General features: G+C 31.0%; 1 protein-coding gene and 1 long non-coding RNA gene across 2 annotated transcripts; both read left to right on the plus strand.

Moving 5' to 3' along the window:
* Positions 1-4170: 4170 nt before the first annotated feature.
* Positions 4171-7158, plus strand: LOC107958046 (uncharacterized). Its single transcript, XR_005928710.1, has 8 exons — positions 4171-4470; positions 4690-4766; positions 5248-5324; positions 5431-5517; positions 5682-5771; positions 5914-5968; positions 6055-6177; positions 6494-7158. It is a non-coding gene; the product is annotated as an uncharacterized lncRNA (long non-coding RNA).
* An 8814-nt stretch (positions 7159-15972) lies between these two features.
* On the plus strand, positions 15973-20965 carry LOC107958047 (auxin transporter-like protein 2). Its single transcript, XM_016893701.2, has 9 exons — positions 15973-16300; positions 16400-16606; positions 17310-17495; positions 17598-17710; positions 17844-18027; positions 18200-18297; positions 18839-19046; positions 19683-19940; positions 20033-20965. Exons 2-9 carry the CDS (start codon positions 16427-16429, stop codon positions 20252-20254), a joined length of 1449 nt encoding a protein of 482 aa, XP_016749190.2. The 5' UTR covers positions 15973-16300; positions 16400-16426; the 3' UTR covers positions 20255-20965.
* The last annotated feature ends 928 nt before the right edge of the window (positions 20966-21893 follow it).

The following is a 21893-nucleotide window of genomic DNA, read 5'->3' on the forward strand; positions in this document are numbered from 1 at the left end:
ACTGTCGTTGGCAATTAATAATATATAATTTTATGGCCACCTTAAGAATTGCTACATTAATAAGCAATGTTGTTTATATCATATTTGACCAGCTGGTTGGTTTTATTAGATTAAAAATTATTGATACGTTATCCGATTAAGATTGACTCAATCTTTTTTACTTGGGTCTGTACAGTTCGTTTTTATGAGTTTACACGTAGTAAGTTCACATTATCATGGAAGTGAATTATACTTAGGGAACATGTGTTAGCCCTAGAATATGGTACGTATTGACATGTATGAGGACTTATTTAACACGTCACATTCGTGAACCGTGTCCTATAAATAAAAAAATTAGCCTCCATGAAAGATAAACTCACAAAAACACTCAAAAGAAATCAGTGAAAATATTAACCCTTAGGAATAAGTAGGTTATGAATGGCTTGAAATCGGATTAAAAATCGATTTTATCTATTTTAAAAAAATTTATATAAAAATTTAATATATTTTTTAATTAAACCGACGCATTGATTGAATTTTTTTTCTTATATAAGAGAAACTATGACCCAACACTGTAGTAAAGAAAAACTGTTTATTTACAAATCTTTGATAATGAACTCGAAACTATAAATACGAACATTTATATATATAAAATATAAATTAATTAATCATTTGAACAGGTTGATACTAAATCGATTCAATTAAATCAATGAAATATAAAAACACAACCCAATCATAATTTAACCCTTTTGCTCATCCTAAATACACTCTCACTCATTTTCCGATGCTCATCAATCTTGCCTGAAATTTTTTTGATAGCATCTTTGGGTGTATATATATATTTATGACATATAGACACATATTCCTCATAGTTTTTTTACCTTTCTCATTCTTCGTAGACTCTAAATTCCATCAGAACTCGACCGTTTCTTGGTACACAAGTCCCATGCATGCTTTTCCAAAATTAGATCAGTAATGTCGCACATATATATTCATCTCTAATAATAGAAGTGGATAATGACGATAAAACGATCGCAAAGCAATAAGAAAAAACACACATAGATTTTACGTGAAAAGTCTGAGAAATTTATTAACGTTAAAAAACAAATGATACAAGAGGCATGAAAAAACCTGTTTTAAACAAAGTCAAATAGAAAAAGAACAATTCTATATAGATTCAAATTTGTGCTGTATGGTCCATACAGATCTCCTTATTTTGTAACTGTATGTATTTCTTCAACAAGTAGCGTGATTGGGGTCACACAATCTCTAACATCATCGCAAACAAATATATTTTTTTGGTATTTTACATATCCGTTTTATGATCTATATTTAGAGTTCGTGGTTATAATTTGACTCATTGATTTTAAAATTCGAATTTACGTTTTTCTTTAATAATACAATGTATTTTACCATTCCACTCAATGTTTGATAGAATCAAATATATTATTGATAAGAATTGACATGCACTATACATTAGATTCTCCATAATATTATTTGTGATATATATATATACCCATATATGACATAGAGGAAACATATAATTCGAATCCTTGTAAATCAAAAGATAGTGGAAGCAAATTGAATGTTGTGTAATTCACCATATAATATATATTTACATGTAAATTCAATTTGGCTATTTATCAACCACACTTAACACTAGCAAGTAGTACAACAATAATAAGTTAGGCAAGGTTTTTATTCCAAAATAATGCAAACAGCTGGCATGGGATGGGATGGCAGCATAATTTATGAATGATAATACATGACCAAATTTTTCGATTTATCTCAACATTAATAATTAGATGTAAAATTTGGTAATAAAAATGATAATTTCATATCATATATGCTTTTTTTTAGATAATGCTTATAATTATTTATAAATAGGAGAATAATACAGTTCAACATACTCAAACCTACGTCCTCCTGCATTGACAATAATGCCCATGTCAATCGAACTAAAATTACCCATAGTTTCACCCAACTCATAAATAGGAGGATAATACGCTTCAGCACACTCAAATTCACGTCCTTTTGCATTGACAATAATGCCCATACCAATCGAACTAAAACTCAATCGATATTTCTATAGATTTTATTTAAAAATATAAAAAAATAAAAATAGCCTAATAATTGTAAAAGAATTTTAATCAAGCGTGATTAACTTGTGAGACCAATTCAATCAAATACTTAAATATAATATGGATAAGGATAAATTCTAACAAAATATATGTATATATGCTTTTCAAATTTAGTCCCATGCCTAGTTCCAAAGCTATAAAAAGTATATGCTTTCAATAAAGGTTGATAGAAAACTCATACAATTTCCAAAGGAAAATGAAAGGTAATGCTTGAATGTGGAATTAAGTGCAAAGTAGAGCATTAGTAAGTAAGCCATTTATAGCTTTGATATTAAGACTCCCCCATAGGCCAAAGCCAGTAGGGACCAATACTAGATGGTTAGGTACAAAATAGTATATATACTGGCCCTCCCTTTACACATCAATTTTCTTTTGAAGGTCCCCCATTCATTACCAAACCAATGGATTGTCTCTTATCAAAAAAAAAAAATCTTCTATTTTTAAAATTTTTATTGTTCGGTCAATGATCACCAATGATTAAAGATCATAGCAATTAATTTGAAAGAATGGTTGAATTTGTTTTAAATTGAGTTAATTTGGATTAAATTGATTTTAATTTAAAAGTTTTGGGGTATATGTGGTTTCATTTTTTTTTTCATTTTAGTCAAATTTAAGTTTATGTTATTTTGGATTGTTGACATTTTATGATAAATTAAATTAGGTCAATTTAAATTTAAATCAATTGAATTAAATTTTTTTCTTTATTCCGAATTGATGGTATAGATAATTAAAAGGTAAATTATAGAAATAGTTATTTTTGTTTGTTTTAAATTATATTTTAGTCACTTATGTTTGAAATGTTACGTTTTAATCACTTACGTTATTGTTTTGTTATGAAGTGGTCACTCTACCGTTAAACCCCGTTACCTCCCTAATGGTACGTGGCAATCCAGATGGGTTTTAAATGTCAACTTGGATATCCAGTTGCTGAGATGAAAATAGGTTTTTAATTAAATAAATCTAATTTGGACTACCACGTAGGACATCCAAGTTGGCATTGAAAATCCATTTAAACTACCATGTAAGCTAGCCGTTAGGGAGGTAACGGAGCTTAATGGTAGAGTGATCACTTCGTAACAAAACGATAGCATAAGTGATTAAAACGTAACATTTCAAACATAAGTGACTAAAATGTAATCTAAGGCAAATAAAAGTGACTTTTTTTTACAATTTACCCATAATTAAACATGATGTTAATTTTTTATACTTAATCTCCCTTCCCGATTTTCAACTTATGCTTTAATTGTTTGAGACATGATCCCTCCAAATATGAAAAAAATCACAATTTTTTGGGGTCATTGGATTTGCCAAATGCTTGACCAAATCATCAAATTCATTTTAGGATGCATGCATAACACTGATAATTAAGAAAATTATCTGAAAACTGACAATTTTCTTCTTTCTTTTTCATTTTTAAATGATCGAATTTCATTAAATTAGAGTAGTGAGTAGGTTGTATTAATTTATAGGGGCTGCAATGATTTCAGGTTCAAAACATATATATGGTTTGATAGAAGCGGTGGATGTGGGGAATTATTGAAAATATGAAAGGGATAGACAATAATATATTGTGCTATGTCATAGCATATAGTCCTTATGTCCCATCTCATTATTCTTTATGAAAACTTAGTTTAACCATTAATATGTCTTCTTAATTTATTAATTATATTTATCTTCTAGGATCACATTGACCATAAATTATATAGGCTTTTAATATTATAAACTATACCCTAAAATCTAGGTTCCTGTAAACATTACATTGAATAGTCCCTAGCTCACAATAATTAAATATAAAACATGCTTCATTTGCCTGCATCGAAATTTAGGGTATGCAAATGCTTATTTGACGATGAATCGAGTTTAGAAATAGGTTAGGATTTTTACACGACGAAGATAAATTAAGAAGTATGGGAGTTTGGGCTCTAAAATACTTTTTAGTTAATTCAAGAGGTTCTTAGTGAAAAGAGTAAAAAATATAAAGTTGTAGGGGAAAAAGATATATAAGAGAAAGGATATCTGCCTTTGAGTGCATATGGCCCTTATGGTTTTGTTATTTGGAGTTTCCATACACCTCAAAAGGCCTCTTATCACTTAAGTGCTGTTAACCCTTTATATAGCACAAGTCTCTCCCATGCTTTGTCGATGTGGGATTTGCTTAGTGTGTTATGTTCACCCCTTTAGGGACTTAGGGCTCATTTGGTTTGTCATTGCATACCAGTGAGGTGCGGTTGGGGGGGGGGGAAATGGCAGCAACCTCACTGGTCAGCCCTTTGGTTCAGCATGCCAGTGCGGTGAGAAGCAGCCTCCACCACGTTGGTCAGCCCCAAATCAACTGGAGATTGTTGGTCCGGTAAAAATTTAGCAACTCCAGTTGCTTTTTCTTTTCCTCTTTTACCCATATTATTTCTATTGTTTCTTTCCCCCTTTTGTTTCTTCTGATATTTGGTTACCCTTCTTCTCCCCTTTCCCCTTCCCCTTCCCTTTCCCCTTCCCCTTGGTTTGCAAATCAGTTTGGTCAAGGTGATGGTGGTGACTGTTTACGGGTTAACATGCATTTCTCCTTTTGCAGATTTCAACTATTGCTGCTGAATTGAGATACACCGATGCCATGAAACTGCTGTATACCTTAGAGGACGCAACCAAAGGGTCTGTTTTTGCTAAAATTTTTATTTTATTTTAATGACCCTTCTGTTATTTGGTTAAATTTCAAAAATAGTCCTACAGATAAATTCATATCATTGTTTTGCATTCAGTAATCTTTCCAGAAAAGAAGGCTTCTTATGATGAATGTGCTAATGAGGTTTTAGGCAGTTGAAACTAGCAACTGATGCAATTTCTTTCTTTGAGCATCTAATACATTAATAAGTAGTGTCGTGAAATTCTTATGAAAAACTTCTAGTTTTTGTAAAAGACAATGTTAATGAAACCCCTGCCGAGGAAATGAATGGAAATCTTTTCTAAAATGTAAATAATGGGAAAGAAATGAGGTGAAGCACATAAATCTCTTCAAGTAGCAAATATATTGTGCAGTTGTTTTGTTGATGAAGATGTGGACTTACTGTTGTATCAATTGACTGAATTCATAGTTGGTAGCAACTTAATATTATGTTCGGTAATGATTTTCCAGTGTATCCATCGCCTAGTGAGCAGTCAGCAGCTGACGGTGCTCAAAACCAAAAGCTGGATGATGCCGACAAAAAAATTGTTGTTTTCTTCTTCCATAATTCTATTCCTTTTAGTGCTGCTAAATCCATGTATTTGCATGTTGAATTTTATATAAGCAAATTAAGTGATCAGTTTACTAATGCAGGGAAGAAGCAGATGAGTTGTGCTGAACGCGGGAGGAGAAAGAGGATAGTTCATGTACTGCCTCAGAAATGTTCTTTGAGCTATTGATGTATAAACATTTTCCTTCTTTGAGCTAAATACTATTTGTTGTTTACTTATAAGTGATTTAGATTCTTAGTCTCCAAAATGTTGGTGTATAAACAATCATGAGAAGGAAAATGTTCGTTTTGCAGCCAAAAGAAATTTCATGGTTTTTATGTTTATTGATTGTAGGCTGTCAGAAAAGATAATAAACAACGGTTTAGCCTTCTTGAGGAAAATGGGGAGCTTCTGATACGTGCAAACCAAGGCCATACCGTCATGGTGATGAATCTTTCTTAAAAATCTATTAATTTCTTCATGCTTTATCTAAATTGTCACCTTAGATTATTTTTAGCTGTTGTTTTGAGCATCTTTATTTATGCCTATGCACTTCTAAGGAAGATATTGTATGTCACGTTGGCAGACAGTTGAGTCCGAAAGATTATTAAAACAAATACTTTCAGCTGATGAAGTGCAATGTAAGAACATCATGTCTCTTAGATTTATGGACTTTCTTTATGCCTTTTATTTTGCATAATCCTCTTGATTTTCCCTGAGATGATAGTTTGCGTACATGGAACCTATAAAAGGAATTTGGAATCAATTTTGGAGTCGGGTTTGAAGCGCATGAAAAGATTGCATGTTCACTTCTCAAGTGGCTTGCCGACTGACGGTGAAGTGATAAGTGGTGAGATATCATGAAATTTCTCTTTACTGTTCCTCTGAACTTTGACATACGAACTCCTTTATTTTACTCTCTATTTTTAATATGCCAGCACTGTATACGTGACAAACTGCTTAGGGGTGTTGTTATGCTTGTTATCTGCATTTCACCATAGGATTCATGCTAAAGATTATGAAAGGGGATTACTAAGGTGCCGATATAAAACGTGAATTTTAAGCGATAATGGGAAATGACAAGCACTAATCGACATAAATTGAGTTTTAATGAATCTAAATGCTGTAGAGGGCTTATGATGATTTGTATCTTTTACCCTCTTCAGGTATGAGACGAGATGTTAACGTTTTGATCTATCTTGATGTTAGAAAAGCTTTGGAATGTAAGCATGCTTGCAGTTATTGCTTCGGTTCATAGAATCATGAAAGAAGCAAGTCATCTTTCTCACTTTTCTTTAGAGTCGTGGCCGAACATATATTGATTTGTTCTTGCCAAACTACGGTTCTTAAGTTGTCTTCGCTTGTTTTCTTGATGACTGCAGAAGGCATGAAGCTTTACATTTCAGACAATAAAGTGATATTAACTTAAGGTTTTGATGGGGTGGTACCTGTCAAGTGCTTTGAGAAAATAGAATCATGGCCAGACAGAAAACCTATACCTTTCTTAAATGTTTAAAATTGAATGATGAAATGATCAGCTTTTTTTTTTTACTTTCTTTTAAACCTGTATGATGACAAATTTGTATTTATAAAAGATGACCACCATTCATATTTGTCCAAGTCGATTACAATAAGAGTACATTTTATCTATATAAATTGTTAATCCAAGTCTGTTCAATCTTTAGACAAAATGAACCTTGCTAAACAAGTTATGCGTGCAATTTAGTTGGAGAGGTTTTTTGTTAGGTCATGTAAGATTTTTGTTGGTTAAACTATTAGAAATTCAAGAGCAAATTGGGTCCTCTAATATAAAAATGAGCAATTTAGTCCTTATATGTTTCGTTTTGAAGCAAACAAGTAACTTTTGAATAGTTTTAATATTTTTTTATCTAAATGCTCATGGAAAAAATTGAAAATAAACATGTCTAAAAGTTTAATCATAAAAAATGCATCAGAAAATATAACAAAAAAGAAGAAGTTAAAATGAAAGAAGAAAACAACATTGAAGACCAAAATTGCTGCAATTCAAATCTAGAAACAAAATTGAAATTGAGAAAATAAAATTTACGTTCTAAACTTTAGAATTCGAAATTGTTGATGCACAAACAATAGAATCCTAATTTGTCAATGGACAGAAAATCACTGATGAGATGAGTTGAAAGGTGCTTTAAGGTCGGAAATAGAATACATAATTGGGAATATGAAGAAAAACCCTAATTCATTATGTTGTTAAGTAAATTGAACTTGGGTTGCTGATGGTAAAGTAATAATCATAAAATCAATATTCAAAGTCAAGTTCAAATATTTTAATATTTGATAGAAGAAATTGATGAAGTTTGTTGATACAATCATAAGAATATTTAATACTAAGAATTTTATTAAATTATATATTTTTGTTAAATTATATTTAATAATAATTATTTAAAATTATATTTTATAGTATTATATATTATGATTTTAGTAAATTCATATAAGAATATTTAATACTAAGAATTTTATTAAATTATATATTTTTGTTAAATTATATTTAATAATAATTATTTTAAATTATATTTTATAATATTATATATTATAATTTTAGTAAATTCATATATTTTATTAAATTATATATTTTTATTAAATTATATTTAATAATAATTTTTAATCATTTATTAATTTTGTAATTGTTAAATAATTTTAAAAACTTCTATTATATATCATTTTTAATCTAATGTCCTTAAAAGTCATTTTCTATTTTCACCTCACCGCTACAGCTGCGTTTGAATCCAAACACACACTCCACCGCTGTTTCTAATCTCACTGCTACAGTATCCAATCTCACCGCTACAGTACCTAATCTCACCGCCACCGCTGTTTTTAACCTCACCGGAGGTAAACACACCGCCCATCCAAACTAGCCCTTAGTATCCTCACTAAGGTTTGCCCCACCATCGCTCAATAGCCACGACAAGTGGCTCTGATACCAATAAATGTCCTAGTGAACACCCAGTCTATTATGATATTGTCCGTTTTGGGCACACATGGCCCATATACCTCCAAAAGGCCTTTTACCACTTAAGTGTTGCTATCCTTTTATATAGTCCAGGTCTCTCTTATGCTTTGATGATGTAGATTTCTCTAAGGTATTACATCCACCCCCCTTAGGGACTCAATGTCCTCATTGAGGTTTGTCCCACCATCACTCAAGAAGCACAACAAGTGACTCTGATATCAATAAATTTCATAGCCAACACCTAACCCGGTAAGATATTGTTTGCTTTAAGCGCACATGACCCTTATAGCTTTATTCTTGGGAGTGCCCATATACCCCCAAGAGGCCTTTTACCACTTAAGTGTTGCTACCCTTTTATATAGCCTAGGTCTCTCTCGTGCTTTGCCGATGAAGGATTTGCCTAGGGTATTACATTCACCCCCCTTAGGGACCTAATGTCTTCGCTGAGGTTTGCCCCACCATTGCTCAAGAGGCATGACAAATAACTCTGATACTAATAAATGTCATAGCCAATACCCAACCTAGTAAGATATTATCCGCTTTGGGAGCACATGGCCATCACGACTTTGTTATTATAAGTGCCCATACACGTTTTTAGATTTAGGTACTCATGCTAAAAATAAAGATGATGAACATGGAAATGAAAAGTAAAGCATCCATTAAAGTAAGGGTTGAGGAAAATATAAAAGTTGAGTTTTTTTACAAGAAAACTTAAAGAACATGAAACTAAAAGCTTTCAACAAGATCATGTCGATTTCCTTTCTTCCAACAGCGAATATCTCATCAAATTTCTCATAGCTAGATCCAATTTCATCAAGATGGTTTGATCTACTATCAATTATTCAAATCAATAATAAAACTATTCTTCTCTTGAATAATTTTTTCAAGGTTTTCATTAGCCTTCTCTAGATCAACAATCACAAAATATTTTTCTTTTATAACCTCAACAAATTTCAGATTGACCTCCTTTATATCAGCAATTTGTTGACTCAAGGATTTGTTCACATCACAAACCATTTGTCATTTCTCCAACAAAACTAGATTTATCCATAGGAGGGGGACATAGAGTTGAACTCCATTCCTTCCATTGCACAACTAGCAAATGCAGGCTCGCACAAGTACTTTATGTGTAGCTCTAATGCTAATTGGAAAAATTCAAAGTTTGGCAGTAAGCTATGGCAACTTAGTGTGCTACGCGATGTAGATAGAAGCCTTGTCACACAACTTAACAAATGCAAAGATAATGAAAGAGCAAAACATAAAATGTTGTTAACCTAGTTCAAACTTAACCTACATCTGCAGGGCCTCGCCTATAGAAGAATTCTACAATAACTTCACAGTACAAGTAATAGATTAAGCCTAAGCTATCCTAATGTTTGGATAATTGCAACCTCACCAAGCACATTTATGACCCCCCCCAATGAGTCTTTCATGCTTAAAGCCCCTAACTATCAAACTTACCAATACTAAGTGAATAATAAACACTCAAAGGTGTCAAACAACTATACTTTACCAATTCCCCAATGAACATAAAATATGACCCAAGTCTATGTAACTTCCATGAAATAGGCACATATATATGCTATGAATATTGGCTTCTCTTACTCAGTTTTCTCTCTTTATAGTGTGGATAAATACAACATATATCAATATCTATCACCAAGCCACTATTTGAATGCTTCAAGTCAATCTTCAAGTCTCCTTCTTGGACTAAAACTTCTCCAAGATAGTTGAATTGCTTCTTTAAGAAGAATTGCTTCTTTAAGATGCATCATATGTTCTTAAGTGATCTAAACTTCTCTCAATTTTATATTGATCTTTAAAAGTTATCCTTGGATTACAACTCTTCAATGTTGTTGTATAAACTTATTTCTTAATAATGATATGTCTTCATCTTAATTTGGGCACTCAATCGACTATTTTTTACTACTGTATATGATAATTAAGACGAAAAGGATAAGCACAAAGTAAAAAACTACCAACTTCAAAATCAGATGCATCAACTATCTACAACATGTGGTTTATGATGTGCCAGCATGCAAAACCGCACTAGGAAGAACACCGCAAGCCATGGACCAATATATACAAAGAATCATTCCTTATATATTTCTTTTCATGCAAGTAAATATGAATAACCAGGCCATTGCATTTTTCTTAAAATACAATAATTTGAGAATTTATAACGACAATCAATCATTACTTTCATATATCATATGTATCACTTAATAACTAATCGAAAAATCAAACAAAAATATATTTAGATAACTCTAATATAATTGTCAAACTCACATATGATGTAACTTAAACTTGAAATATCAAAATTCTCAAGACTTTCTCTTGTCAATAATCAAGGGCGAATCCAAAGACAATGAGAGACATTGGTCCCTCTTGATTAAATGAAAAAATTTCATCTTTTTGACCCTTTCATCAAAAAATTATAATTTAATTTCAGTCCTTTTAACTCTTGTTAAAAGAAAAAAAAATCATATTTTTGAAATTCCCAAAAAAATTAATTGAAGTCTTTTTACCTCTTTAGTCAAATGAACAAAAGAAATTAAAGTTTTGACTTCTCTTAAAAATTAATTATTTAATTTATTTAACTTTATCCTTTAAAAATTTTATAATTTCATCCCAATTCCATTTCTAAATGAATAATATGGTGTCCAATATGACCATCCACATAACTGAAAGGCTAAGTAAGCAAAGGCATCGATTACTTGTCACCCTAAGGCACTAACCGTAATCCAATAAAAGGCATTTTCTGTCTCTAGGTTCCCACTAAACCCTAGACCCTCCTAGGCTTGTACTCCTATATTTAATTAAAGATTCCATTTTTTTATCATTTTTTTATAATAAGCATGCTTTTTAGCAGAAAACTTTGGGGGGAGAGGGGCAAAAGATCCACTAAACATTAAAATTCATTATTACAAGATGTACTGCCATGGAATTTTAAGCTAGTGTTCATGTAACCATGTTCATTAAATTGAATGCTTTGGCAGACAACTTAATTACAAAGTACTTGTCATGTTGAAATTAACCTTGTCAACTTTGATATTGCATGATACCTATGATCCATAGTTTTGAAGAACCAATTGGGTAGAATGATTGGAAATTTGCATTGAATGTACATGATAGTGCATACACTTTTTATCTGTGCCAACAATGCATGTTTACTAAAGTTAAAAAATCACTTTAATTATTTATTATAAATTTAATTAGTGTCTAAATTAAAATAATAATTAAGTAGTTAAAACTAAAAAAAATCGACTCAAATAAAAATTATTTGAATCTAAAATAATTTTAACTTAAAATAGCTCAAACCCAAAATAATCTACTCTAATATGACACGAACTTGAAATAATTGCAGGTGCGGCCCTAGGGGTGGCAAGGGCTCTCCCCTCCAAATGAATAATTTTACTTTTAGCCCTTTAAATTTATAATATTTTTAATTTAATAAATAGTAAAATAGTACTTTAACCTCTTAAAATAATAAATTTTTTTATTTCACCCTTAAATAATCAAAACAAATAATTCAAAATAACTTAATCTCATAAACCAAATTTGAATGAAAAAAACTAAAATATTTTGACCCGAAAATCCGAAAAAAAAAACTCAAATAACCCGACTTTAAAATATTCTAAACATAAAATTAACCTCAACCCCAAACAATCTTAACCCAAATTGATATAATTCAAAACTAATTCAACGCAATGAAAAGTGGGTCTAAAGTAACCAAATCCTCAAACAATTATGTGTCAAATAGCATTTACTCAATCTGGATTTGCTGTAATTAATTACTGACAAGTGTACATGATCTTACCTACATTGCAAAAGCAATGTTGGTTTCTACATAAATACAAGGATAAAAGTTGGAAACAATATAATTAAAACATCTGTGATAATCTTTCTTTAAGTCTTTCACAGCTATCCATCAATACGTTGAAGACAAAACCCAAAGGGAGAAAAGAAGTGAATTTCAAAAGATTGGGAAATATGAGGGACCCATGTGAGAGTCATAGATGCAACATAATACTCCGAATTTTGGTACTCTTAGGAAACACCAATGCAAATTAAGGAGTAAATTTCTATTCACTAATCATTACTTCTCCCACTAAATCATATATGCCAAAATAAAATTTTGTTAATTGGTTAATTTATGATTCTAGTCCTGCTTATGTTTAATTTTAGATTTTTTTAATTTTTTTATCAAGGATAAAAGAAAGAAGTTGTCTAGATTTGAACTTGCGACCTAATGTCAATAAAGACTTAAACAATGCAAGTCTTTTGACATGATTTGATCTTCTATTTTTATTATATTATTAGTTAATCTAAAATAATTAACGGTGTTAACCATTCCAATTAGAATGCAAACCAAAATAGTTAACATTTAATTGTATATATTAATGATTTGAATTAACCAACAATATTATGGGTAAATTATACTTTCTTTAGTAAGCTCACTACGTACTGATACAACAGTGAGAATGGTTTGTAAGGAGATTGGTATTTGAGCGTATAAGGGATACTTTTCTAGGCGATGCCTTACAAGTCACAAATGTAGGTTGAAGATGAACTACATTATCTTCCTATATTTGAATTTTTCATTCTTTCAGTGTTTACTTATCAATGCATTAATACATTTGAAGAGCGTTAACTTCTTATATTTGAATTATCTTTAAGTTTAATAATCATAACCAATTTCGTTAATTCTTGTTAACTTTGTGATGGAGAGATGATGCGATAATTCAAATATAGGGAGTTAATGATGTTCAAACGTATTAATGTGTTGATAAGTAGACATTGAAAGAATGAAAAATTCAAATATAAGAAGATAATACAGTTCATCTTTAACCCACGTTTGTGACTTGTGAGGCGTTTCCTAGAAAAGTATCCATCACAAAGTTAACAAGAATTAATGAAATTGGACTAGAATAGACAATTGTGGCTAGTTAGGTGTTGATTTTGTAATTTTTTATAATTGGGTAATCGAAAAAGAAACCTAAGTATAGTTGAGTAATTAACATGCGGTGTAGTTTACCCTAATACAATAAAAATATGAAAATAAAATTATACGATAGTCATTAAAACTTTTGTCAAGCATTCGATTAACACTGATTTAAATCGTGTGATGTAATTTCTTACCCAACATTAAATAAAAAATTAAAATATAAAAAAAATCATTCAAAACATAATAGATTTTCACTTTAAAAAATCTTAGTATTTTCATGTCGAGGTTCACTTTATTATTAGTCAAAACGATTTAACTCAATCACTTGAGAGTTTTTTGTATTTTTTTGGTGGGCAAGTGGAAGGATGGTGTTGGGTGGCGAACCCTCACCAAGCCGACAAGTTAACGCTTAAAAGGGGACTACGTGGGGTGTTTTGTATGGAATATTATCAACATTTCTTCCATTTAACATGGACTTTCTTCCGCCCTTATACCTGGTGGCTCCACCATCGCACCACCATTTTGCCACCGTCACTTCCATCGTCATCTCCTCCTTCATTAATTTTTTAATTTGGATAATTAGGGTACAATCTTTTATGATAAATTATGTGATCTCTTATTAACAATAAATTTATGTTAAGGCTATAAAAAATTATACTTTATTAAATTTAATTTCAAGGTTAAGTAAATCATATAAAAAATAAAAGGGCTAATTTTTTTAATAATTTTAATGGTTTTTAATTTATTTTTTAAAAAAGTATATATATTTTTTTTATTTTTTAAAATTTGTGAAAATTAATTAAATGTTTAAGTGTCATCACATGGTAATCCATATGTATGTCACGTCAACAAAGTTAAAAAACGTTAATATTTCTATCTATTTTTGGATGATTTGACAAAAAAATATAAATTTAAAGACTAAAAAAGAATAAAAATTAAATACATGACTAAAATAGCTTTTTTATAAAATTGGAGGACCAAATAAATTATTATTCCTAAAAAACATTATTCACCCAAAAGTGAGTGTGAATGTGATGAATTATAGTAATAACCAATGATACTGGCACACATCTATTGTATTTATATATGAGATATGATATAAAAATGGAAATCAATGTAGATTTCATTCTATTTTTAAGCTTTATAATTACAAAGTAAAATTATAAATATATATTTGAATAATTATAAAGTAAAATTAAACTAATATTAATGATAAACATACTAATCGAAATTAAAATCTACATATTTTATCAACACACGATGAGACTGGAGACCTACACATGACAAATTGTTTATGATTGGACTCGAATTTCAACTTTTATCAATAATATCAAGACCCCATTTGTCAATTGCATATTTTTTTCCCAAATAAAAAGTAAATTGAAAAGAGAATCCAAGAGTTGGAAGGACGAAATTAGAAAAAAAAAGAATTGGAAGGATGGAGAAATTAAAAGAAGGTTGAATTGTAAAGACAATGAAGAGAGAGGGGTCCAAGCATATACACAATAATAATGGGCCATAATCAAGCCGACCGATTAAAGTTCATGTTTATATCATGAGCCGTTTCGCTTTATAAGGCTTCATTGTGCGCGTGTTTTCCTTTAAAAGCGTGCCGCATCGTCTGTGGGTCCATCTCGGCTTGGCGGCTCCAGCCAATCCTTTTTCCATTAAAAAGCTCTTCCATTTTCTCCGGCCGCGCCGATATTGACTTCTTTCACATTTTCTTTTTCAAATAATTAAAGCTTTAATTATAAGAAAACCTTTAATCACTATTAAAATATATTATATTTTTTAACTTAAAAAATCTGTGTTGTGAAACATAGTCAAAATCACAACAAAATATTAATTTACTAACCCATGCTTTGTTTTTTTAAATAATATCTTATCGATTTAATCTTAACTCAATTGGTACGTATATTGTTGTCAATGTAAGAGAACATGAGTTGGAGAGGAGCTATAGATAATTCTAAGTATTGTGTCAAAAAAACAGATATTATCCGAACCTGAAATAAATATAATGAATTTTTAATATTTTTATATTTTCCAAAAAGAGAGAAAATAGGCCTTAACTTTCAATGGTTGGTTGGGTTAGGCAGCCCATTAGGGAAAAAAATCATTATTGTGATACCCACTCGCCTCTGGCAAGCGTGGAAAGAACAGCATCATTTTCCCTCTAGAAAGTGAAGGCACGCGCGAATGGAAATGAGTGGGAGATTAGAAAAAAGAAACTACCATCAGAAAACAAATTAGAAAAAAAGAAAGAATTTAATTGGAAACAAAATTTAATTATAATAATAATCCCCGGAATTATGTGACTGAGATTTGGATTTGGATCTGAGCATCATTTCTTGATAAATAAATAAAACAAAATAAACAACCGATTGAATTTTAGCTCGATTGGTATGGACATGATTACTAACATAGGAGTACATGAGTTTAAGTGTACAAAAACGTATTATCTGGGTTAGGAAGAGATATGGATAGTTCTAGATATTATGTCAAAAAAAGCAGATATGATCAAAACCTATAATGAAATTCGCACTTAAACCTATTTATAAGCAATCGATTATAATGTTTTTGAAGATAAGGACTAATTTAAAATTTATCCATAGTCTAAGTACCTCAAATAAAATTAACCCATTATATATACTTATGTTAGCCGTTTTAAGTGAAAAAGTTTACCTAAGGGGAAGAGGGGTCTATATATAAAAAAACCCAAAGCTCTTGTGATGAGAACAACGTCTAAGTCACTTATAGATCTCTAAATTCTCTCAACTCAAAAGAATCGAATCGCAAGTGGAATACGCAGAGAATTTTTAGGTTTTGTCACTCTCACCCCTTTCTTCAACCCTCTTCCATTACAGTCCTACTATATATATACACATATATATATATAATAGGAGCTGAATAGGAGCAGCCAAAAGGGTCTTTTCTTCAACACCATTGTTGAGCTGAGAGAAAAACAGAGAAAAATTAGAGAATTCTCTCTATATATACATATACATATAGAGAGAGACAGTTCAAACTTCAAAGGTTTGTTTCAAAGTTTTTTTTTTCTTTCTTTCATTTTTCTGGGTTTTGTTTTGTTTTGTCTCATTGATTGTCTGTTTTTTTTCTTTTTTTATGTTGCAGATCTAGTAGATTGGTAATAAAAAAAGAATGTTGGGACAAAAGCAAAGTGAAGAAGCAATAGTGTCGAATTATAACGAAAGTGAACATCATGTTGAGAATAGAGATGAAGAGAAAGAAGAAGAAAACCAGTCATTGTTTAATGTTAAGAATCTACTTTGGCATGGTGGTTCTGCCTGGGATGCTTGGTTCAGCTGTGCTTCTAATCAAGTACATCCCCTTCTTTCCCCCGCTTACCCCTCACCACCATTTCTTTTTGGGTATACTATAATAGAAGTTAACCATCTATATTTTTTTTTACCCAATTATGAAAAATTACGAAAAAGTCACCTAATTATTTAATTTTGTTCCTTTTTTATCACCGATGGACTAACATAAAAATGAAAACATCAAAAATTTCCAAGATAGTTAGGTGACAATTTTTTTTACCCTTTCTTGTTATACCAACTTTGACATGTTGATTAAAATATCTTCGTAGGACATGTTGACCGAAAATAAACTTTTTAAATTAAAAAAAATTCAAATTTTAACCTTTTTTTTATATTAGGGTTAAATCTTGAATTATGCTGAAATACAAGGAGTGTAGCATTTTTTGACTTTTTTTCCTCTAACAATTTTTTATGGATAAAATATGTTTTGTGCCTCTGTATTTTGAAAAAATTCGACATTTAATCCATATACTTAAAAAGTTAAAAAAAGAATTTTTACCTTTCAGTTAAAATTTTTAATCCAATTATTAAAACTGATAGTATTTTTCATCAAAATTTACCACTAGAATTTTCAAATAAAAAAAAGAGTAAAAGGATTTAATTTTTTTCAACTATATGGACTAAAACAGGTATTGATAGTATATTTAGACCCTTTTTATTTTTTGTCTCTTAAATTTACATTATTTATTTTTTGATCCTTATAGGTAGCACAAGTGTTGTTGACTCTACCATATTCATTTTCTCAATTGGGCATGCTATCTGGGATTCTGCTACAAGTTTTCTATGGACTTATTGGAAGTTGGACTGCATACCTCATAAGTGTACTCTACATTGAATATAGAAGCAGGAAAGAGAAAGAGAATGTGAACTTCAAGAACCATGTGATTCAGGTCTCGAACACTAACCTCTCGAACACTAACCGTCAGATATTTTTAAAAAATACTTTTCGAATAGTAATGCTAAGTTAAATTGTAATTTTTTAAAATTTACAGTGGTTCGAAGTGCTTGATGGGTTATTGGGTCCATATTGGAAGGCAATAGGACTTGCCTTCAACTGTACTTTCCTCTTATTTGGATCTGTCATACAACTTATAGGCTGTGCAAGGTTTGCATCAATCTCAAAACCGGATTTTTTAGGTTAAATTATGATTTTGGTCCTTTTATCGTAGATGGATCAAAACTATAATTTGACTATTTATTTAATTTTATCTTATTTTGATGTATTGGTTTAATAACAGTAATATATACTACGTTAATGACAAATTGGACAAGAGGACATGGACCTACATATTTGGAGCTTGTTGTGCAACAACAGTTTTCATACCATCTTTTCACAACTACCGTATTTGGTCCTTTCTTGGCCTTGGGATGACCACTTATACAGCTTGGTACCTGGCTATTGCTGCCCTCGCTCACGGCCAGGTAAAATCGTGCTGAACTTGTTGAATCGAGTTAAAAAATTTGAATTAATTTTTTTAAAGATTTTTTAAATAATTTATTTGATCTCTGTCCCGACCGGTTCGATAATGATCTCCCATTTCATGCACTTGCAAAACCACCTTTTTTCAATGTTTTTTCTTTGGTTATTTTTTAGGCTGAGGGCGTGATGCATAGCGGTCCGACGAAGCTTGTGCTTTATTTCACCGGAGCCACCAATATTCTCTACACTTTCGGCGGACATGCCGTCACTGTGTAAGTCTTTTTTTCTACTTCGTGCTAATTTAACATTGCTTTTGAAAACTACTTTTAAAAAGTGCTCGAAACTTTGATGAATTACGACGATATCACTCTTCTTTCTTCCTTTCTTCCTTTCTTTCTTTCCTATTCTCTTTTTTATCAAGGTCAAGATAATATAAATTATGGGGTTCAAAAGGCAAAAATTTTAGACTAAAAGGACCTAAAATAAATTATATGTCTTCAGTAAGGGCCAAAAGTAAAGTTTCACCGTATTATCCAATGCCTTTCCCATTTCTCTAGGAAGATTTAACAGTGAACTGAACATAGGGTTAATTATTCAAGTTGGTCCCTCTACTATTCTCAACCTTTGGATTTAATTTTATATTTTAATTTAACGTAGACTTTAGCTGAAAGTTACTAAAATATTAAGGGTATTTTGGTCATTTAACCATGCTTCATAATTTATAGTCAATATAATGAACATAATTATTGTTTTTCATCACTTTCTTCAATTTCAGGGTAAAAAATAACTGTTTGGTTGAAATTTTTTTTTCAGGGAAATTATGCATGCAATGTGGAAGCCTCAAAAATTCAAGTACATATATTTATTGGCCACACTTTACGTTTTTACCCTTACACTTCCGTCAGCTGCTGCCGTTTACTGGGCCTTCGGTGACGAACTCCTCAACCATTCCAATGCCTTCTCTCTCCTCCCTAAAAATGGCTTCCGTGACGCCGCCGTTATCTTAATGCTTATTCACCAGGTTGGGTCTATTTCTGTTTTTGGTCCCTCCGTTTCATTTTGGTATATAATTTAGTTTCTTTACGTTAATAATGTCATTAATACGTAAATACTACAATTAATTTGATGGTGCGAATTTCCATGAACACGTTGACACTATTATCAATTATCAATTAACACTACATGGGTAAAAAAATTACAGGTTAAGTTGGTTTTCGATCAAATCAATTCGGGTTAAGTTTTAGGTTCATTTCTTCTCACGTTTGAGTTTTGTTTATTTCAAGTTTGGGTTATTTTTCAAGTTGGGTAAAATTATAAGTTCGGATTATTTTAGGTTTAGTATCACTTTAGTTTTGGGTTATATAAAGTTTAAGTTATTTCGAGTTTGAATAATTTTGGGTTCACGTTAACTTTTGTTTAGGGTTAGTTTAGGTTCAAGTCAATTCAAAGTTAAGCTTTTTAATTTTTTTATGATCAAATCAGGTTTAGATTTGAGTTGATCGGGTTGGATACTTTTAACACTTTAACAATATTTATTAAGAGTGTTGTCCATTTGGACCTACTAATAACATTATAAAAGTAGGATGATACAGTATAATTAAACCAGTATTTCAAACCAATTTAACAAATTGTGACTTCATGAAATGGGGTATTGCAGTTCATAACATTTGGGTTTGCTTGCACACCGTTGTACTTCGTATGGGAGAAAGTAATAGGGATGCATGACACTAAAAGCATTTGTTTGAGGGCATTGGCACGGCTGCCGGTGGTGATTCCGATATGGTTCTTGGCCATCATCTTCCCATTCTTCGGCCCTATCAACTCGGCGGTCGGCGCTCTTTTGGTTAGCTTCACCGTCTATATCATCCCAGCTTTAGCCCATATGCTCACCTATAGAAAAGCCTCTGCTCGGCAGGTATAAAGAAGAATTGGTGAAATTTTGGTTTTAGTCCCTGTAAATTACTAGAATTTTTATTTACTTACTATTTTTTTTCTTTGGTGAAACAGAATGCTGCAGAAAAGCCACCATTCTTCATGCCAAGTTGGACTGGAATGTATGCATTAAACGCCTTTATTGTGGTGTGGGTTCTAGTGGTCGGGTTCGGGTTCGGGGGATGGGCTAGCATGACCAATTTCATTAGGCAAATTGACTCTTTTGGCTTGTTTGCCAAGTGTTATCAATGCAAGCCTCCAACACCAACATCACCAGCTGCTGCTATGCACCATTAAGCTCACTCTCAACCATCTCAAACCTCAAATTTCAACTATTCCCCGTTTTTCTCCGGTCAAATTTCGATTTTGGTCTCTCTATTATGCTCAAATTTAAAATTTCGTCTCTATAATTTGAAATAATTTGATCTCTCTTTTATAAATTCATTAGTTAGCCCGAAATAGTTAATAGTATCCAGTTAATTATGCTAACGTGAAATTTTCCTAAAAACACCCATTCCAACACCAGAAGAAAACATATCAGCATGATGAATGAGAAGGGTTGTTTTTAAGAAAAAGTTCAATGTTAGCTTTTTAATTGGAAAGATACAGATGTTAACTACTTTGGACTAGCTCATGGCATTATAAAAATAAAAGGACAAATCATGTCAAATTAAAATACAGAGACCAAATTCCAAATTTAAACATAATAGAAGGACCAAACCGAAATTTGACCATTTCCTCCCTATCTCAAAGAGAGAGAAAAAAAAAACCCGCCAATGATTTCCATGTTTTCCTCCATATGTTGTATCATATATTGGGGGAGATAGCAATATTCTCCCCTACATGCTTAGTGTGCTGGATTTTTGCCCTTTGCTTTTCCTATTTTTTTCTTTTTTTTTCCTTCAAATTTCTCCATTAAATTAGTTGATAAGTAAAAAAATAGTGTGTTGAATTTGTGATGATTCCTTTGCTATCCAATTAAATCATATATAAATAGTATTATGTTCAGCTTTCTCCCTCTTTTCTCATCCTTAAAAACTTATATTAATGTCTTTTTGTAGTGCTAATTATTACATTTATCATACTTTCGAAAATGTTAATTTAAAAAAAAATTAATCACAAAAGTTAGGAAAAATAGTCGAGAGTTCGATTTTCACAAAAACAATTTGAAAACTCGTGGCTAATATTTATCCTTTAATAGATTTATAAAATATAAAAAATTAATTACTAGATTTATTCCGATAAATACCTAAAAAAATTATGTTTAAATCTATTGTTAATAATTTGGAATTCATCCCCTAAACAGTGTCACCCTTATTTAAGAAAAAACATGTGGACATCCTTTAATGTCCCATTTGATATTAAGATTCTATATGGAAGAGGAGAGTGGGCCGGGGACCCGCCCCCACATTTCACATGGGTTACACGTTAGCTCATTTGCTTGTCACGTGCCACTCATCACTCCTAAATATTCCCCCTTCATTGAATTTCACATGTGAACATACGATGCCTACACGATATGCATGAATTATTTTGTATCATCTACAATCATACTTGGCTAATCATTTCTATCTTTCAGCATTGCTGTCAATTTTAATTATATGTTTATTTAAATATCCCGTTGTCAATTAAATCTTAACTTAATCGGTATAAATAAAAAGGATGTGAGTTCGAGTGTTTTGAAACGCATTATCCTTCTATTTATGAATTGGAGAGGGGATACGTGTAGTTTTAGGTATTGTATCAAAAAGAGCAAGTTTTTAGCTCAATTGATATTTGTAGTATTTTCAATGCAAGAAAAAGAGAGTTCGAGCACCCTTAAGTGAATTTATCCTTCTATTTAAAGGTTAAGGATAGATTATGGATAATTTTATGCATTGTATAAAAAAAATTGTTAGTCTCGATACTTAAATGAAATTTGAGTTTAGTACTAATA

This window comes from Gossypium hirsutum, chromosome A01 (genome assembly GCF_007990345.1).
Source record: "Gossypium hirsutum isolate 1008001.06 chromosome A01, Gossypium_hirsutum_v2.1, whole genome shotgun sequence".
NCBI classification, from domain to species: Eukaryota; Viridiplantae; Streptophyta; class Magnoliopsida; order Malvales; family Malvaceae; genus Gossypium; species Gossypium hirsutum.

Bases quoted from the DNA above. Each gene is read 5' to 3' on its own strand.
- LOC107958047 (XM_016893701.2), top strand. From the start codon at position 16,427: ATGTTGGGACAAAAGCAAAGTGAAGAAGCAATAGTGTCGAATTATAAC. The intron at 16,607-17,309 runs GTACATCCCCTT...TGATCCTTATAG, and splicing joins TCAGCTGTGCTTCTAATCAA to GTAGCACAAGTGTTGTTGAC. The intron at 17,711-17,843 runs GTTTGCATCAAT...GTTTAATAACAG, and splicing joins CAACTTATAGGCTGTGCAAG to TAATATATACTACGTTAATG.